At 46.9% G+C, this 21,023-nt stretch overlaps 1 protein-coding gene across 2 annotated transcripts in view; it reads right to left on the reverse strand.

Moving 5' to 3' along the window:
* DNAJA1 (DnaJ heat shock protein family (Hsp40) member A1) overlaps positions 1–21,023 on the reverse strand; it is a 153,832-nt gene that overhangs the window by 83,715 nt on the left and 49,094 nt on the right. For both annotated transcript variants that reach the window (XR_014978070.1, XM_085641087.1), the window contains exons 2-6: positions 20,032–20,172; positions 18,800–18,980; positions 18,098–18,202; positions 16,537–16,764; positions 14,624–14,738 (exon numbers count right to left, since the gene is read on the reverse strand). Coding sequence is in view for 1 of the 2 variants with exons in the window: in XM_085641087.1 (XP_085497213.1) it covers positions 14,624–14,738; positions 16,537–16,764; positions 18,098–18,202; positions 18,800–18,980; positions 20,032–20,163 (761 nt within the window). In the remaining variant the exon portion in view is untranslated. The remainder of the gene's footprint in view (positions 1–14,623; positions 14,739–16,536; positions 16,765–18,097; positions 18,203–18,799; positions 18,981–20,031; positions 20,173–21,023) is intronic.

Raw genomic sequence — 21,023 nt, forward strand, 5'->3', positions numbered from 1 at the left:
CTGGGAAGACTGTTGCCTTCAATAAAGACGCCAATCTCCCGAAGACATCAGACCTGTCCAGAAGAAACCGACTCCAAAGACTGCATGCCCAGTCCCCTCTGCACCAGACGCCCACAGCCGGAGTTGGTCACCTGTGCAATGAAGTCTCCCCGGTGATCCCGACCTTGTGTCCAGTGTTGGCTGACCTCTTCTGCCCTCCACAACGGCACCTTCAGTGTGAATCCAGAGGCTCCCCCAGACCGCAACAGGCTCCAGTAAGAAGACTGCAACGTCCAAAAGGTACCCCTGCACCCAAAGCACCTGGGACTTGTTGAGCTGAACCAACAGTATCCCAACTTACCTCTGCTGACGTTGGTCTTCTTCCTACAACCTTTGGTGCCACGCCTGTAGCCTCTTTGTCGACCAAAGAATCCCGACTGAAAAGCACTGGGCGCACAACTTCGAATTTGCACCCTGCCCCCGTGCTGCTGGTGGTATATGTTTGGCTCTGCATTGTGCCCCCGTGCTTAACCTAACCCCCAGAGCTTAGCCCCTGCAACCTATTTACTTACCTGTAAGCAGTGTGGCTCCAGGCACTGCCTCGTCTCCATTGGAAAGCATTGGGTCAAACTCGATTTTGACCTCTGCACCCGGCCGCCCCTGTGCCGCTGGTGGTGCAGTTTGGTACCTACCTGACCCCTGGCCTTTGCTGACTTTTAGCTCTGAAGACTGAAATTGTAAGTTTGATACTTACCTGTTTAGCCTCAATATTGTAATAGGTTAACATTGGACAGTGTGAAAAAGTTTCTAAGTGCCCATTTCTGGAAGTCAAAAACGTTTTTTTAATTAAAAACATACTTACCTGATTACAAAGACATGTCTTAAAATAAAGTACAAAGACATGTCTTAAAATAAAGTACAAAGTATAATTTTATAAAAATTGATCTGATCTTCTTTAGTTGTGTGTCCATTATTGATCACTGTATTGCAATAAATGTCTTAAACTCCTCTGTGTTAGGCCTAAGGCTGCTCGCCCACAGTACTACTTATAGAGCACGTTGGGTTTTACATTGAGTCCCGTACTCTTTGAGGAACCCCTGGACTGTGCACGGTGTCACCACGTGGAGGCAACATCATATACAGAGCCAGCTTCCTACAACACTTCCTCCCCATTTGAATCTGTAATGGTTGCTTAACAGCTTTCATCCCCTCGCCAAGGCGCCACTACCAAGCGCGCCTCTCCTTCAAGTTGCGTTATCAGAGGCTTAACTCTGTCTTACACCCCGGCACTGCCATTATATGGCATGCCATGGGGGCGCACATCAAACTCCCTTATGGAGGTGGAACCCTGGCACGCAGCAGGACTGCACAGAGTATATCGGGATGGGGCCCTCCTATCATTAGAAGATCTACTGGCCGACTTTGAGCTTCTGCTGGGTCAATTCCTTTTGTACGCTACCTTGTTGGGCCAGTCCTGGGGAGACATGCAACAGGAGCCCCAGCAGCATCTTTCCACGCAATATCTACATGCACAGGGTGCAGGTAGCAACCTGACCCGATGGGTGACTAGCACTTCACCGACAGACACAGATACCACACTCATTATGCTGCGCAGATACTGGGACGCAGACCTAAGAGGTAAATACACAGACCGAGAATGGCAGGCTCTCTTAGCTTATCCTACCCTAGTGTCTCGAAATGGCCCTTTTATATTAATGCAATTTTATATCTTGCACAGAGCTCGTTTATCTCCCAGCAAAATCAAATCGATATTTGAATCCTACTGATGCTGCCTGTCCCCGCTACCTTGCTCCTGATGGAGCTCCTGCACATGCTCTGGTCCTGCCCGTCACTGAAAAACTACTGGAGGGGTGTCTTTAAACACTTAACACGATGCACGGGCACTACTGTGGACTAAACCTGGGAGGAGTGTATACCGGATCTCAATCGTGGCGCTAAGAAATACAGAGCAGCGACAAGATTTGCAGACCAGACCCTTATCTTGGAAAAACAGAGACCTGGGAGGAGCTTTTGGAGAAGCTCCGTGAGGGTGCACAAGATGCAGACCACTCCCTTGAGGATTCCAGCAGACCACCCCGCCACCCCCTCCCTCCCCACGCTCATCCCTGGTGGTGGCTGATGCCCTACCAATGCATACAGAAGGCCTATGGGATCACTGTGACACCCTTTGGGACAGGAACTCGCGTCTTTCCCGTCATACTGAGCGAGTGCAGAATTCCTCTTTTCACAGTTTTGTTCATTGCAGTTGTACGAAGTTGTGACATATGGCACTTCTCAATTGCGACAGCCTTTCACTGCCTGTATCCAGACTCGCTACCAGTTATATATGCACATCTGTTGTCAGAACAATCCTGATTAATACCATCATACAACTGCCAGGTCTTCACAGTTCTTGTATATTACTATGATATGTATTTAGGTTGTCCTGGCTATGCGACTTGTACTAAAGCTTGCTTGAAGTCCATGCTCGGTTTTCTAAAAATAAAATGGCAAGAAAACCCCCTTTTTTTATAATCATGGGATTGAAACACGTAGTTGAACATTATGCCCACTTGGAAGTAAGTTAAATAAATAATTTATCACCTCCATGAATTTTTGAAGATGTGCAGTCAATCCTTTATTTCGTGGGATCAGAAAACTGTGCTTTAACTCTATATCCACTTAGGCAGGATCGCTAAGATCATATTTCCATGCTGGGATGTATACAGTTATTATGAAGCTGCCATATGGGACACCCATGTTGTGCATGATTTTGTTGATAGTTGATTTTATTTTTTCCTACTAAGGTTAGAATCCAGTGAAAAAATAAGTAATTTAGTTCATTTAAATGATGATTTTGGATGGTAAACACGATCGGTGTATGACAGGACATAACCTTCTATGCAGTTTTTAATTGTTATAAAAAATCTTCCACTGTATCTATTTGCCTGTTGAGTACCACAGACGATCACACCAGATCTCAATATCTGTTGATACATTTACTAGTTTTGATAAATGCAGTTTTGTAGTCCTGTTGCTAGCCTTACTGAAATGTAGGCTTTCCAACATGGAGCCTCTGTTACACCGACTGATTTGAGATTTTGTTGACCGTCAGTTATGTCCAGTATTGCAATCACTTAATTTAAAGTCTATTGTTCTTTGCTCGATCACAATAAATTAATTAATTACACTTCAATAGCAAACTTCGGCGTGATGTCTTCCAATACAACGGATTTGGATAGAATATGGATAACAAGTGATGACTTCTGTGAAGGCGCTATACTCTCAATGCAAGCGATGAATGATTCTGGAAGAATGGTGCTAGGCACAACGCTTGTTTGGTAAAAGTAGTACTCAGGGCTTTTCCATTACTGTTAAAAACTACCAGGTTCATGAACATGGGTCTCGTTCACCAAGCTTGGGACGTGCTAGGAAATCTGGCTTTTCCAGGTGTGAAAAGCTCATTTTTGTGCTTAATTTAAAGGCAGGACCCATTAATCTGGAGAGGACAATATTACACTTCAAAGATGAGAGTATAACAAGGAAGACAATTTTTTAAAACCTTGCAGACTTTCTTTTAATAACATAAAAAAGCACGGTGCACTCGAAGGCCAGCCAGCACCACGGAGAAAGATATGACAGCACAGTTGTCAAGACAAGATGCAGAATTTCTTTCACTTTAAAGTGTAACATACCCTGGTGAATAACCATCATTTAACATTGTCATGAAGTCTGAGGCACACATAGTGGCCATCCAGTAAATTATCAGGAGTCAAGCAGTCAAGATCAGCATTTTGGGCAATCTGAGACAGTCTCCTGGTGCATTCCTAACATCAAATTCTTCAGGAAGCACCACCACTTAAGATTTAAAGTGGTTGGCAAAAATATTTTTTGGTCCAATGTCCCCATCACTGGCTCAACAGGTACTGCAGACATTGTTTCAAAGGGCTCATATTTTCTGTGGGTATGGTTTATAGTTCCTATCAAAGGGCAACAATACGACTGCACTTTTGTATAGGCAAGTTACTCCCTTTGGACACCTGACAAGGTAGCGAAGTGGAGTAGTAAAAGCTTACTCAGATAGAGTTTGTGTTATATTGAGTCCCTACATTTAGTAAAATAAATAAATAAATTAAAAAAAAAAAAAACACGTTTGCAGGTAGGAAATAGTGAGTTAAAAAGAACACAAAGATCCCCGGAAGTTTTAACAACTCAAGGATAGTAACAAAATCCCAAACAATATTATTGCTGTATTACTAGGTACTAGACTACTGATACCATGAGCCACAGTCAATATTTATGAGGGTTGGTTTGGGTCTGATCTAGGATCGATGGGATGACCCTAGTCCCAATTTCTTAGCAAGTGCTTAATTTCAAATGAGCCCAGAAGGAGGGTAAGAGATACAGATAGGAAAACTCTGTACCAAAACCTGGTGCTGGATTAACTTGGGTGGAATACTCATCAATTTTGAAATAAAAGGATGCAGCCATAAAAAAAAAATAGCCCATTGCCACAATAAAGCATCACCCCTTTAGCTATCAGATAAACCTACCACCAAATTAGAAGCCGTCCTGTGAAGTATCCAGTGAGCCCAGTTTTCCTGGTGAACAAATATCTGGTTAAGGACCATGTCCACCATGGTCATTTTGACAACCGGTCACAGAGCCTACAGGTAACCCAGGTTTTGAGTTTGACCACACTGACTAGTTGGCTAGTGTAGGAAGGCACTTTATATAGTATACCAAAAAGGAGGTATACTGTGCGAAGAGTCCAGGTATTCCTTATGAGTGGACAGGAGCTTGCTCTAGCAATCCCAAAAGATCCCTTAAGGGGCAGTGTGAGTGTTAGATATCCGCTACATACCAGCGTGCAGCACAATTGTATTGTAATTGCATTCATATAGCGCTTACTACCCCTATTTAAAATAGCTTCCGTGGTAACGCTCACTGGCAGTAATTGACCTGGCCAGCACAGGGGTATATGTGCTCATGTATGCATGTCCACACATGTAGTATAGTGCACCCTGCCTTAAGGGTGTAAGGCCTGCCGTAAGGATGACTTATTTATACTGCATGCAGTGTCTGTAGGCATGGCACACAGGGGTGTGGGCCATGTTGCGTTTTCGCATTAAGACATGTCTGCATTAAGACATGCACCCTGCAATGGCAGTCTGCATGAGTTAGGTGAGGGGGGGTTCCCTCAGGGTGGCACAATACATATTGCAGCCCTTGGGGACCCTCTTTAGTACTCATGCTCTTGATACCTTGGGGACTTACAAGTGTTGCCAGGGTTCTTGCCAATTGGGGGAACAATTGTACAGTTTTAGGAACATGGACCGAATTATTCACTGATCCATTCTACCAAAGATACATCCTTTATGCACATCCAAGGCATGATTAAGGCACTTGAACACAATTACAGGGGCTGGGCTAACCTTTCACTGCAAAGAAAAGTAAGCAGAACTCTCTAAGCATCGGTACAGGTAAAAATGCCAGTGGATTTGCTTGCTGCCACCAACACCAAGCAAACTGCTTTGACATAGGCAGTAAACATTCTCTCCAAGAGGAGAACCACCTTGGTTAAGTCCCCAAACGTCTAAAGCAGACATATACAAAAACATCAGCACACAGCTAGTTACAACCATGTACACAGATAGCTTGAAGTTAGACTGTCCCAATTTTAAGGTATTATCAGAGCAGTACCCCCCGTCCACATATTAAACAGTTACAAAAGCACAAGTTACTTACCTTCGGTAACGATATATCTGGTAAGAGACATTAGTTAGTGATAGATTCCTTACCTTAGAATTACCCCCAGGTTTCAGACTGGATCCGGAAAGTTTGTCAGCAGTATTCCTGCGCGTCGGAAGGTGGCGTTGTGCGGCTCCGGGTCCGTCGTAGGCGTCATGATCACCAGGATGACGTTGCGGCAGCTACTTAAGATGCCGCCCTCACGCGCTGACGTCCGTACTGTACATGACTTTCCGCGCCAGGAACGCGGAGCCATGCAAGATACATACCACTGGTGCATTGAAACTAGGGCCCTGAAAGGGATGACCTTAACCCTAGAAATCAGTTCGCAGAACGGGGAGGATGGGTGGGGCGGAAAGGAATCTATCACTAACTAATGTCTCTTACAGCTATATCGTTACTGAAGATAAGTAACTTGTGTATCTGGGGTATCTGAATAGATACCCCAGCAATATCAACCCCGGTGGTGGGTCTGCGAACCAAGATCACACCAGAAAGTCACAGAACAGAACAGCCAAAGAAGCAGTCTCTCCGGACTGGACTGTCAAGGCAATACTGCTTAGTAAAAGTGTGCAGCGAGGCCCACGTGGCTGCCTGACCGAGGTCTTGCAGGGGAACACCACGTCCCAATGCAGTAGTGGCTGCTGTCGCCCTGGTAGAATGGGCATGCAACCCCACCGGAGGTTCCTTTTTAGCCTGAGAATAACAGGCTTTGATCCACAAGACGACCCAGCGAGAGATAGTCCTCTTGTGTACAGCCCGGCCTTTCGTGGCACCTACGTAGCTACCAAAGAGCTAGTCATCCACCCGGAACGGTTGTGTGCGATTCAGATAAAATAAGAGCGCACGTTTTAGGTCCAGACAAAGAAGCCTCTCTGGGAGCAGAGGTGATAGTTTGCCCGATGTGGAAGGCAGTAAGAACCTTTGGCAAGAAGGATGAGTGCGGAGCCAGACCTTGTCCGGATGACCAGATAGAAAAGGAGGTTTACAGGAAAGAGCCTCGAGCTCACTCATGCGCCTAGCAGAGGTGATGGCTTGAGGAAAGCAGTCTTTAAAGTCAGTAAACGAAGAGGACAGTTGTGAAGCGGCTCAAAAGGAGCGCACATCAAATAAGTAAGAACCAGATTCAAGTCCCACTGCGGCATCACAAACGGAATAGGAGGGAAAAGGTGAGTAATGCCTTTGAGAAATCTACTTACGACAGGGAAATTGAAAAGAGAGGGCTGATCAGTGAGTCTGAGAAAGGCCGAAATTGCTGAAAGGTAGTCCTTAATAGTGCCCAGAGCAGAGCCCTGCCGGGCCAAAGAAAGAAGGAACAAAAGGACTTCTGAAAGAGGGGCTGAAATGGGATCCACAGCCTTTGCTGTGCACCATGCCACAAATTTGTTCCACCTGCAGGCGTATACCGATTTAGTGGAGGGACGCCTGGCTGCCAGAATGATATCACAGACTTCTGGAGGCAAGTCAAATGGAATCAACTGTCGCCGCTCAATCTCCAAGCAAGGAGGTGGAGGCTAGACAGGTTCGGGCGGAGGACCGTCCCCTGCTGCTGTGACAGAAGATCCTCCCAAAGAGGCAGTCGGATCGGGGGATCCACACTCATACTGAGTAGCTCGGGATACCAGACTCTTCGAGACCAGTCCGGGGCCTCAAGAATGACTTGGGCCCAGTCGCGCCAGATCTTCAGCACTGAGTAGAAGTGGTAAGGCGGAAAGGCGTACAACAGACCGCAACTCCACTCGTGACAAAAGTTGTCGCCGAGCGAGTGCCACCTTGGAAATTGCAACGCGCAGAACTGCTGACATTGCACGCTCTCTTCGGTAGCGAATAGATCTAACCAATGCTCTCCCCACTGTTGAAAGAGACCTTGTGCCACCTCCGAGTGAAGACACCATTCAGGATCCATCATGCACCTGCGGCTGAGTTTGTCCGCCCTGGCGTTCAAAGAACCTGGCAAGTGTTGAACCACCAAGGAAATGCCTTGACGTTCCAGCCATGTCCAGAGACGCAGAGCCTCCTGACATAGGGTCCACTACCCCACCCCGCCTTGCTTGTTGCAGTACCACATGGCGGTGGGTTTGTCTGAACACCTGCACTACTCTCCCCTTGACAGAGGGAAGGAATGCCTTCAGTGCAAGTAGGATCGCCCGGAGCTCCAGAAGGTTGATATGGAGCCTGGACCCTGCCGGAAACCAGAGGCCTCTGATCTCCGCCACTCCCATGAGGCTGCCCCATCCCAGGAGGGACGCATCAGTCACCACTGTGTGCTCCGGTTGGGGAAGGGAGAGTGATCTGCCGCGGACCCAATGGTGGTTCGTGGGCCACCACTGCAATTGTTGTGCAGTGCCCTCCGAGATCGGGACGTACTTGACAGGTCCACTTGATGCTGCAACCACTGGAACTTCCGGTCCCACTGCAGAGCCCTGATATGTCATCTTGCATGATTGGTCAGCAGGATGCATGAGGCCCAGCAGCCTCAAGGTCATCCTGACCAAAACCCAGGACAAGGGCGAAAAGATCGGAATCATAGCCCGGATGTCCTGGACTCGCTGTTCGGGAGGATAAACCCGAAACTGTGCCGTGTCCAGAATCGCTCCGATAAAGAGGAGCTTCTGAGAGTGAATCAGGGGCAACTTCCGCACATTGATGGAGAACTCCAGCAGATGCAGGAGGTCGGCCGTACTCTGGAGGTGGGAGACTACTGCCTGGGGCAGCCTGTTCTCAACAACCTGTCGTCGAGATAGGGGAAGACTGAAACCTCCGATCTGCGCAGATGAGCTACGACCACTGCCATCCCTTTTGTGAACACCCGAGGGGCGCTGGTAAGGCCAAAGGGGAGCACGGTGAACTGAAAGTGCTTGTGGCCTACCGTGAACCACAGGTAAAGCCGGTGGACTGGCAGGATGGGGATATGAAAATGAGCGTCCTGGAAGTCCAATGCTACCATCCAGTCTTGCGGGTCGAGGGCAGACAAGACATGAGCAAGTGTGAGTATCTTGAACTTCTCCTGGAGGAATCGATTGACGTTCCGAAGGTCTATGATAGGACGCTGGCCCTTGTCCTTCTTTGGAACCAACTAGTAGTGGGAGTAACAACCAAGACCTACTTCTGGTGTCAGAACGCGCTCGATGGTCCCCTTGGTCAAGAGGGCTGCATCTTCCTGCTAGAGAAGTGCCAAGTGATACCCCGACATGTGGTGGTACTGAGGTGGCATGGCTGGAGGTGTAGACTCGAAGGGGAGGGAATGGCCCCTTCGGACCATGTGTAAAACCCACCTGTCCGAAGTGATGGTGCGCTAGTGGGGTTGGTGATTGCAAATCCTGCCGCCCACTGGCATTTGGTGGGCCTGAAAGACCGGACTAGGAAGGTTTGGAGGCAGTGGTGGCAGGGGAGGTGGTGGACTGACCCGCCCGTGTGAGAAAGTGGCTCTGTATATACTGTTCCCTAATAGGTACAGGGTGCACAGAGTCCACAGTCCCCCAGGGTTTAACAGAGGTTACAGTTAGATATAACCTTACTCTCTAAAGTGGTAGCTTGGTCGAGCAGTAAGGCAGTACCAGAGGACAGTGTAAAGCATTTGTTGTGCACACTCAGTCAGCAAATGGTCTCACACACTCAATAACTGAACTCTAGGCCAATAGTTTATATAAAAAATATATGCTTATTTATTTTTAGAACCACAAGTGGAATAAAAATATACTTTCTCAGAATGAGAGGTTGAATATAAATACTTTTGCAATAAGCAATTGATTTTTGTAACAGTCACAGTTGGTTGCAATAAACAATTCTATTTCCTAAACACAACAATGCATTGAGCTCAATGGTAAATTCAGGTTATTTGTAATAGATTACTTTTTAGATTACTTTTGTAATTTCAGGACTGGATCCTAGATTCAGTCCTGGGTCAGTATTCAGAATCAAGTGGTGAAAGTCGACTTAATGACTAATGATTTTTAAACAATATTTAGTTATTTCAAAAGTTGACACTTAGAAAATATTTCCAAGAAAACATTCAATGATTCTCTATGGCAAGAAATTCAAATTGCAGGTAGAGTACTTTATCGTTACTTTTGTAATCCAGTACTGGGTACCTGGACTCAGTACTTGGGTCTTTATCAAAAACAGGTAAGTAATTACGTTTGCAGAAATTGTACGATTTTAGAAGAATATTTAAAGATTGCAGAAATCGACACTTAGAAGAAATTTCACAGAAAAGCAGACAATGGTTTCCTATGAGAGAAAATTGGGTTACTGGTAAGTACAGATGTGAGTATTCTTCCGAGCCAGGGCTGGGCACCAAGATCCAGCACTGTGAGCTCACCCGAGAATAGGTGAGTTTTGATTTGTCGTCGCTCGGCTGATTTTTAGTGAATATTTTAAGATTTGAAAAGTCCACACTTAGACGAAATTTCAAGAAAAAGCCAGTCAATGTTACCCTATGTAGAAAATAGAGCTAGCGGTTTTCAGGTAAGTTCTCGACTGGCAGAGTTGAGGTTCTGGGCATAGACTCAGGGGTCCCCCAAGGTCAGATAGGCACAGTTAGTTCACCCTCAGCGGCTCTAGGGCAGCCAGGTGCAGAGAGAGTTAGGCCCAATGTTATCCTATGAGGAATAGGGGGGCCTGGTTTGGTGGCTGCTGACTAGCAGGCCACGCAGCTGTGGGAGCTGGGCTCCTGGTCACTCACCCAGGGCAAGTGGGAAAGTAGGCTAGTGTAGCAGGTGCACTGCCAGGGCCACTCGGGCGGCTGGGTGCAAGGTGCTTTTGAGCCGTCGGGCGCTCAATGGAAATCAATGGGAATGCTCCGGTTGGGAAAAAGGCTGCAAGCTCGGGGACGAGGATGCTTCAGGTGCCACCACCACTTCGAGAGGTAAGTTGGGTAGTTGGAGGTTAGGTGGGTACCCCGGGATTGGGCACAGGGGGCCGCAGGGCGCCGCGTGCAGGGGTGCCTTTTGGTGTCGGGAATCTTACCCTCTGTTGATCGCGGTTAGGGGGGGCACCTGATTCTGAGGCTGCAGCTTCTTCAGGAGCGTCGAGGGAGATCCTTGGGTGCCGGACTCTGGGACACAGTCGCCGTGGGGTCGTCCTCGTGGTCTTTATTCACTCTGGCACAGGCCAGGCATGGCTGGTGCAGAGTGTGCTGGGTTCGCGGTTCCGGGCTGCTGCCAGGGGTTAGAAATTGGTTCTTGAGTAGAGTCTCTACTCATGGGAGTCCCAGGGGCTTAGAGCCAAACGGTAGCCAGGTCCTCCGGGGTTGGTGAGGTTGCTGGCCACAAGAGATGCCGCGCTGGAGCAGGCGCAGGAGCAGGTTCGAGAGTCGACAGGCCGGTAGGGCTGGGGCCAAAGCAGTTGGTGTATTCTTCTCTTTTTAGCAGCTGCAGGGCAGGTCTTTGTTCTTCTTGCATTTTTTGAATCTGGAATCTGGGGGAAGGAAGGTTCAGGGTGCCCCTAAATACTAGATTTAGGGGCGTTACAGGGAGGTGAAGGCCAGGGACCAATGGGTCCCTGTCCTGGGGTGGGTACACCCCCTATCCTGCCTCTCTCCTGTGGGAGGGGGGCAGTAGCCTAGTCCTGATAGGGTAGGGCCTCCCATCTTCAAGATGGCGAGAGCCAGGAGATGTGCTTCACCTCGCCTCCCCCACCTGAGGGGTGGGGTGGGCAGGCTGGCACATCCCCGGTCCTTGTATGGGGTTTCCGGCCAATCTTCCTGCCAGAGTGGGGGGTTGCAGTGGCCTGGGGAAGCTCACAGAGGCATGCCTTTGAAGCTTCCCTTTGCTCATCCTGGGGGAGGAGATTTCTCACCTCGCCTAGGATGTGCATTGTTGCAGGCCCAGGAGAGCAGGGGCTCTCCCACCCAGGGGTCCAGCAACATGTCTGCTGTGTGGCAGCCTAGGCAGCCTCAGAGCAGATGTGGATTGTAGGTTAGTTGTAAGGGGGCATCTCTAAGATGCCCCCTGGGGTGCTTGGTACATTTAATTCCACAGTGGCATCAGTGTGGGTTTAATGTGCTGAAAAGTTGGATACCAAACTTCCCAGGCTTCAGTGCTGCCATTATGGTGCTGTGGAGTTCGTTTTTGACAAGCTCCCAGCACCATGTACTCTTACATGGCAGTACTGCACTTAGTGCCCAGGAATGGACCTGGGTACTGTAGGGGCACAGGGCTCCTGCCTCTGTGCCCCCACCACTGGCATAGGGCTCCCAGCTAGAGGGGTGGCTGATATATGCCAGGGCAGTGTAGTTTGTGGGCATGGCACCCAGGGATGTGTGCCATGTCGACTCTGTTTTGTCTTGTACCCAGACACTCAGCCTGCCAGGGCAGTGTGTGGGTGTTAGGGTACAGGGCCTCTAAGGGTGGCACAATGAGTGCTGCAGCCCTTAGAGGCCTTCCCTGGTCACAAGGCCCTGGGTACCTAGGGTACCATTTACCAGGGGCTGACATGTGGCCAGGGTTTGCCAATTTGGTTTTGGGCTGTTAAGCAGTTTTTAGGGAAGGAACACAGGCCCTGGGCACCTGATTGGCAGGAGCCCAGGGCACAACAAGGAAAAGTGCATCAGCTATTAGGCAAAAAAGTGGGGGGTTACTGCAACAGAAACCCACTTTCTCACAGCCCGCTGGCCCCGTAACCCACCTCGGCGGATCCCACGTCCTCGGCTGCGCTGAGACAGTTGCTGCGCAGGCCTGTGGCTTTGAAACAAAACGTGTTTGGGTGCCCCTTCCTTGGCCACGAAAGGAGCCAAAAGAAGAAGCCTTTGAAGGAGTGCGCGTGGCGGAAAGGCCCAAGGACTTGGCCGTAGCCCGCGAGTCCTTAAAACGCTCCAACCCACTGTCTGCCTTGTCGCCAAAAAGGAGAGTGCCATCAAAAGGCATGTCCGAGTATTCTGGACATCCCCAGAAAAGCTAGTTTTCCTCAGCCAGGCGTGATGGCGTAGCGCTACTGTCGTAGAAATCGCTCTGCCCAGTAGTCGGTGTTGTCAAGGTCACAACGAATCGTGAACTTGGTTGCGTCTCTCCCCTCAGCAATAGCTTGGGAAAGCACTGTCCGTGCCTCCTGTGGACACTGAGGCAGCACTTGCGCCACCATATTCCACACAGAGTGGGAATAACGGCCCAAGAGGCAGGCGGTGTTCACAGACCGCAACCCTGAACTGGCGGAAGAGAAAATCTTTTCAAACTGCTCCAGTTTCTTGGATTCCCTATCCGGAGGTGCGGAAGGGAATGCGCTCGGACAACCAAGCGCTCAGGAGTAGGGTGTTGGGAGAGGAAAATGGGGTCGCCCGGGGCCAGGCGATGGAGTCGTGCCACATTCCTATCCACAGGAGCCCCAGTGTTGGGCCTAGACTAGGTGCCCAAAAGAACGTCTGAAAGTGCGTCATTGAAGGGCAGCAGCGGCTCCACAGAGGAAGCTGCCGGCTGAAGCACTTGTCAGTAGGTTAGTCCTGATGGCCACTGTAGGGAGATCTCAGCTGCCCTACACACCACCACTGAATAAGTACCACTCTCCTCCGTAGCCACGGTAGAAAGACAGTGTGCCAGGTTCTGGAGCAAAATCCAGTCCACTTGCGTCCCCCAAATCCTCTTCCCAGTCTGGGTCTAACTTGCATTGGGCAGCGAGAGAGTCTGAAGACCCCTCCCAGTCCTCCCCATCCTCCGTAACCTGCTGGGCAGGCGGCAAAGAAGGAGGAGGAGGATGGAGAAAGGGATAGAAATTCTCCATCGGTGTCCGAATCGGCATGGATGGACACCGGTCCAACACCGTCTCCATATCGGGTTGGAAGCAGGGAATGGCATCGGTCGGGGAGCTGGCCGGCGGTGGTGCGGTCGATGTCGGTCGTACGAGGCCAACCGACATGGGCTGGGATCCACGGGGGTCTCGTGGCGCAGATGACAGAGCTGGCGACTACGTTGGGGCCGGAGCCGGCGACCAAGAAGGACGAGGACCCCCAGTCGGACCCGCGGGGCCCAAAGGCGCGCCGTCAGTGCCCGACGGGCCAAAGAGGCGGGCCATGGCTGACAGAAATTCCTGCAGCTGGGCTGGAGTCGCGGACAGACCCGGGAAGGGTGAGTAGGCAGTCGGCAACTGCATAGGCTTCGGGGGTGGCACCACCCAGCAGTGTCGCACAACAGGCTAAGAGAAGGTGAAGAGAGACGTCGCTTCTTCGACTTCTTGTGCTTCGCCTTACCTGACCCAGAGTGCGAGGAATTCGATGAACGATGGTGATGGTGGCGGCTCCGTGACCGGTCCCTAGACCTCCCATGGGACCAGGACCTTGAACGGCGCGGAGCAGACTCCCGGACCTCAAGCAACTTTCGGGACTGCTCCCGCAAAGTTTTCAGAGCCATGGCCCGGCAGTCGGGGCACGACGTGGGGTACTGGTCGCGCCCCAGGCAGTAGAGACACTCGCGGTGCGGGTCAGTCACCGACATCGTGCGGGGACAGGCCTTGCAAGACTTGAAACCGGGCATCCCTATACACCAAGAGTCAAAGACTCAAAAGAACAGAGACAAAAGTCCCCAAAAACTCAGTCAAAAATTGATTGGGGGTACCGCTCTCTCCGGATCTGTGCTTGCTGGCGCAGAAAAAGAAAACAGACATCAGCGCACGAGGTTGGTGTCTAAGTAGCTGCCGCGATGTCATCCCGGCGATCATGACGCCTACGACGGATGCGGCGCCGCACGACGCCACCTTCCGACGCTCAAGGGTACTGCTGACGGAAACTTTCCGGATCAAGTCTGACGCCTGGGGGTAATTCCAAGGTAAGGAATCTATCACAAACGTGTCTCTTTCAGAAACAGTTTTACCTTTAGAAAAAAAAAAAGTTTCCATTCAAACCATTTAGTGCGATTTCCAAAACACAGACACCTGAATATTCTAGCAAGTGAGAAAAAGGATTTACCTTGTAAATATGCTGTGATCTCTTTGATCCAAGACGATGACTATGTCCCCTGGTTCCAATCCAGGTTCTTGGTCACCTTCTCCGTGGAATGTAATCTTCTGACCATCTCTCATGCCTTCAAAAACAAAATTGATCAATTAAATAGATGAGAGAAAAAGTCCCATCATAGTTTCCATGGTGGAAACCCCCCCCTTATGTTTCAACCCAAGCCCCTTCCACAATGATGCATGAACATTTCTTACTTGTTCCTACTGTATAGATAAATGCGCTCAACGTATCGTAGAAATGCTACTCTTTCCAGTTCATATTGCCGAACATACATACGGTCTCATTGAGACCAGCTTTGCTGAAGGAGGTTACACACAAAGCAAATAAATATTGTAGCTACTGTCCCCTCTTACCAGCAGATCAGAGTTCAGAATTATAAGCTGTAGGAAGCTGAATCTTTATATCGTATACCAAAAAGAGGTACACTGAGCAGATTCCAGATATCCCTTATAAGTGAACTGGGGCTTGCTCTAGCATTCTCAAGGTTGGCGAGGCAGCCTGAGGCTTATTGGTGAGGAGTGTTAGACATCTGCTATATATGCACATTCAATAAAAGATCCATATCAATTTATAAAAACAACCATATATATATACACACACACACATAGGCACCAAAATCATCATGATCAGGTAAGTACGTTTCAAGTTAGATATATTCACACGTTTTAAATGTTAATAGTGCAAATTCTGAAGCTTTTGTTATCCTATGGAGGATAGGCATAGACTGCATACAGGTACAGTACAGTTATTTACAGGACCAATCTTCCAGAGTTAAGGCGAGTTTGGGGCAGGGTCCAAGGCAGCCCCAACAGGTCACAATAGACAGCACTGTGGCGGCCGGGTGCAGAGGTGCAATAAAGCATTGGATGCCCCACTGATGTCCATGTGGGTCGGTCCAGTCAAACACAGGCTGCAGACTTGTGTAGAATACAAAGTGCTTGCACTAGCTCCCTTTCGTTTTTCATACCCTGCTGATGCTAAATCAGTTGGGACCCATTTCTGAGGGCAGGATCTTGAATTCCATCTTAGATCTGTAGTGCATTTGACAAGCTCAGTTTTCTTTTGGACACACAAGTCGACTATCCTTTTTGAGATGTAACTCTTCAAGTTGATCAGGTTTTGACACTCCGTTTTTGGAGCTGGCTGAATATCTTGGTGTCCATTGTGTGTGAGCTAGGACCAGAATCTTGACAGGGCACTACAAGTTTGAGTACTAGATGGTCCACAGTCTCTTATCATACGTTGCTTCACAGCGCCCAGTGCACCACAAACAATAAGACATTCTCCCCCACACCCGCCATTAGTGTACTCCTTGAACTTTTAGACACATCCTCAAATGAAACTCAAGAAAGCGATTTGCATCTCAATTTGCGCGCACTGTGCCCGTAGTCAATTCCTTAACTTTGCTGGTCTTTTTGGACTGAAACGCCACACACAAGTGACTCGTTGCTGCACCTTGCTGCACCTTGGCAAACAACCTTACATGCCCAATGGATGCTATTCAAGGGAAATGCTATTGTGTTTCTAAAGAAAAGTGGTTTGTGGAATGAGGTAAGCAATTCTAGAAACGAGACTAAAAAGTATCACATGTTGGGCAAGAGTTCATCAATCCATTTTCTTGTTGCAGCCCTGGGGACAAACCTTTCTGCATATCAACGTTTGTTTACACAATTAAGCATCATAGAACTACAAAAAAATTGAGAGAAAAAAAACCTTTGCATTTGGCACTGGTATTTACACAATGTTGTTACCCAGCTGCTTAAAAGTGTAGGACTTTGGATCAAACATTACACCAATCAAGTAATCAACATTATGAAGCCCCAGACAATAAAGATGTATGTACCTTATGAAAGTTTTTTTTTTACCTTTATCCAAGTGAACTTCTAGTATCTTCTTTTCCCGTACAATTTTTCTTCCATTGCAGCTTTTACATTTGTCTTTTGGATTGATTCGCTCTCCTTGGCCCTGGCATTCTATGCACATGGATTGGATCTGTTGCACCATTCCTGGCCCGATTTGGTGAATTCTTATTTGCATGCCAGTGCCTCTGCATGTAGGACAGCATTCCACCGCACCTTTTTTACCACCACGACCTGAAGAGAAAAAAAAATATCTGATGAGAGTCAAGACCAAAAATGTATCTGACAAATGGAAAAGCAAGCATTGAACCCAATTAAGGAGGCCAAGATGCACTTTTACAGTTTGTTACATTCATACATTTTAAATCAGAGAAGAGTCCAGCAAGATTAACTTTAAATGTAGTGTGTCAGGAATGAGTTGTAAGACACGTTTATAGGAATCAGCACAAGAATGGCTAGTATCCATATAACAGTTTGCAAGAAAGCTCAGTGAATTAAATGCTCAATGCATACAACCTGATGTGCCCTGTAGGTCAAGAACTGGCAATGCTTGCATTAAATATTTACTTTCCTGGTCATCCTCCTGAGGCCCATACTGTGCTCTCACTACCACTCCTCAATTTTCTTCTCCTCAGAAATATATGTTTTTTGCTCCGATCATTCGGGCGAAACTGCTCTTTCATCAATTCTCACTTCAAAGGACGAATTTCTTTCCCCTACTTGAACCATTCGTTTTTTTGCTACTCCATACATTTGGTATAGGACTTGTTTTAGCTTTCTCTCTGCAATCATTCAATGTCTTGATACACTTTTCCCATCCATGCTGTTTACCACTTTTATTACAGCCCCTGCTTCTAACAGCTGTTCATTCAATAGTTCATGTAATTTCTACACCAACAAATGCCAGATCACGCCATTTTGTTCAGCAGTTAAAAAATTATCCACATTCATCTGGCTGTTAATTACAGACCAAAGAATTAGCAAAAACAGTGGTTTTGTACAAAACCACACATTGATTACACAGTAAAAGGACATGGATGTAAGTAAACCAAGCACGTAGATATTTGTTTGCACACAGGTCAAAAATATTGTTTATGGCCGTATTAGGGAGCAATCCAAGTCCCAAGTCAAAGCAGAACAACGTTCAGCCAATACTAGAAGGACGACGACAACAGCAAATGCGCACAATCAGTTCATCTTTGCACTCATCAGACATAGGGGTACTACTCTAGGGGGGAACGGGATATCGCAAGAAGGAATGGAGGATTTCCACTGCAGCGTTCTAACATTTTGTAAGGCCAGTTATTCTGCATCAACTGAATAACAGTTTGTGGTACCCCAAAAAGTAAAGCTTAAATTGTGTAGCAAAGCAAAAGAATAAGACTTGATCCTCTGACTCAAAGCATGCGTTTCACATATGTTACTGGTATATGGCCACTAAAAAGAGGCATTTAAATTGGCTTTAAGAAACATAGCATTAAAAGAGACTTTATTTTTAATATAGTCAGATTTTGAATTTATGTTTCCTTAAAACAAAAGTAATCAAAGTAGAACCATCATTACATACCTTCACATTTATCACAAATTGTGTTCTTCTGCAGAGCTAGTTTTCTTGTTGCACCATTATATAAATCTTCCAGTGATACAGTCAACTGATGAACAACATTCTTTCCTGTTAAAATAAAAAACACAGTTCATGCAATGTTAAAAAGATCAATCTTGAAATGTTTTCTAGCAACTTACCAACTTTAAATATTTGCAGGGAGGGATAGAACAAATAAGTTTATTCTACTACACTACCCACAGAAACCCTCCGACACTGTGGAAACTGCTTGCCATCGTTTTGGACACTACTATAGATCCAAAAATAATCACACTACAGTCATCATGCACTTTTAAAGGTTCAAAGTTTACCAAGGGAGTGTTTGCTTGCTTATGGTTGACAGCGTATACATCCTAGCGAAACTGAACGCTGCTCTGGTACTAGGGATTACATTTTAAAATACCCTTTGATCAGAGAAACATTTATGCTAGTGAATTTTATCAAGCTCCTGTTCTAAAGAAACATGGATAAAACGGCAAGCTTACCTTGATTACAAATCACCAATTTCGTTTTCATTGCATGTTTCAAATGGACTTTTTCAAGTCCAACAGCACAGGATGTCAAAAAGTAGTACTAACAGAATTACGCTTATCAGGGTTGCGACAATCCTATTTCGATATAAGATACAATAGCCACCCATTTAATGTGCAAAAAAATTGCAATTACCTCTCCTTTCCCGTTGCATTCTTCCACCACCTCCGAAGAACATGTCAAAGATGTCCATGGGTGAGCCAAAGCCACCTCCACCCAAGCCACCTTCTTTTATGGCCTGTTCCCCACCTTTGTCATATAAACCTCTTTTCTTTGCATCAGACAGCACTTCATAAGCTTGAGAAATCTGTTTGAACTAAAATGTAAAGCTTAGTTAATGAACGAGAAAAATAAAAATCTTACAATGCTTAAAACTTCTACAATTAAACCCTACAAATAGATCATGGCCACATTTGTTGTTCTTCATTGATAACTTAATTTAGATAGTCTGGACATGCAATAGCACACAAATTACCATTTTGTGTACATGCTGTATCTGGCAAAGCATATAATAAACATCACTGGTCAGACAAAGAAACGACAATATCCAGTAAAATCACAATGCAAAAATGTAAAGTCCAGCTCTTATCACTGACAGTAAAATTAGCTTTTCAGAAGAAAAAAAATGCAGGACTTACAAGTAAGAAGAGGAAAAAAATAAAAGGCACTAGGCTGAACACCACACATTTTCCAAGCAGAGCAAAGGATATTCATCACAATAAGCCTGCTGACTGTTGAATAAATAGTGGCCTTCTTGTCACTAATTTTGACAAGTTTACACATTAAAGTAGGCCCCTTCCAAGCATCCCTGACTAGTATAGGATTTTGCAGCAATACATACAAGCACACATTTTCTTTACAGACTGAAGTACAAGGTATTTTGCAATCAGATGACAGGTAGCTATGGGCGGTCAAAGGTGAGAGTGACATTTTAGATGGAACCTTAGTCCCAGTATACTGTGGGTTTGCAGCTTGCCTGCTTAAGAATTCTACAGACTGGATTCCTACTGCTTCAGAAGGCACTGAATCAAGGCTCCCGTCTTGTACCAAGTGTTTTCATTGTTCCCTGCAAACCAATATTATTTATGGGGCATGGTGGGAGAATCCCTGTAAGCAACTAAGTTCAAAGGTGTGGGAAATACTAGAGCCGAATATTCAGAGAGTTTCTTTCCTGCTATACCAGGCAAGAATGCAAAAAAAAAAAAAAAACAGGTATTTGTTAAGCTATATCTTTAATGATCTCATTATGTATATGATGCATATGTTACAGAACAAACTTGTATGGGTGAGTAACATTCCCATACGGTTGATATTCCAAATGATGTACAATAAAAGCAAACTACATATTTGAAGCAAATGAAAATTACCTTTTCACCTTCGTTGGGATTTTTGTCTGGGTGGTATTTTAGTGCCAGCTTTCTGTAAGCCTTTTTCAGTTCCTCTTGGGAGGCGTTGGGTTTCACACCCAGGAGGTCATAATATGCAGTTTCTTTCACCATTTTCACAGCCTAAAAACAAAAAGAAACAAAAAGGTGAAAAACAGCTCCGCTCCCCTAATAACCACTATACCATTGGCATTTTTGTACTTTAATACTGGTCAGTGAAGGCCACAAATCAGCGAGTACGTCAAATTGGTTCCTCTTATAATTATTAACGTATTGTATGTGGAATAACAAAGCCCTTGAAATCAGATCACTACACGAATTTACCACTACCGCCACCACTGTTCAGTGACCTAGAGTTGGATATACGACGGTTCATCTGGCATGGATCACGAAACTGAGAGGCAATGGTAACCGACCACTCAGGGAGGCCTATCCCTACCCAATATGGAACATTACTATCTGGCGGCGCAACTCCAGTGGGTAGAACGCTGGCTAAGTGCACGAAACCTCGGGGATACGGGGTCACAGACGCCTGGGTACACCCAGCCTCAGATGATAGCATTTTTCCATCACTACAGGACAGGCAGTCCGCCCACGCAGTTATTACTAAAGGTGGCTTATCAGTGTTATTGCCGCTGCCTTAGTCTCACGCACCAGCTTATGCCATACGCACAATCTCTGCTCATACTAGGTACCCGCACATGGTATCGGCCGATATCTGGCGCGGAACTCGCACAATGGGAGGAAGCGGGCATACCAGCAGTAGGGGATCTATATAATGCCGGTCAACTTGTTCCCTTTGAAGACCTAGCTGAGAGCACTGGTCTGCCACAAAGCCAGTTCCTCGTACATGCCTCGGTGACTCGCACACTGATGTGACGCAGAAACCTGCCATGCATCCAACCATACAATACCTGCACGAGCTGGGCACTGGTCGGCATCTCACCAAATCGTTTGCAGACTCGCTTAGAATT

The sequence above is a fragment of the Triturus cristatus genome, chromosome 2_2, assembly GCF_964204655.1.
Source record: "Triturus cristatus chromosome 2_2, aTriCri1.1, whole genome shotgun sequence".
NCBI classification, from domain to species: domain Eukaryota; kingdom Metazoa; phylum Chordata; class Amphibia; order Caudata; family Salamandridae; genus Triturus; species Triturus cristatus.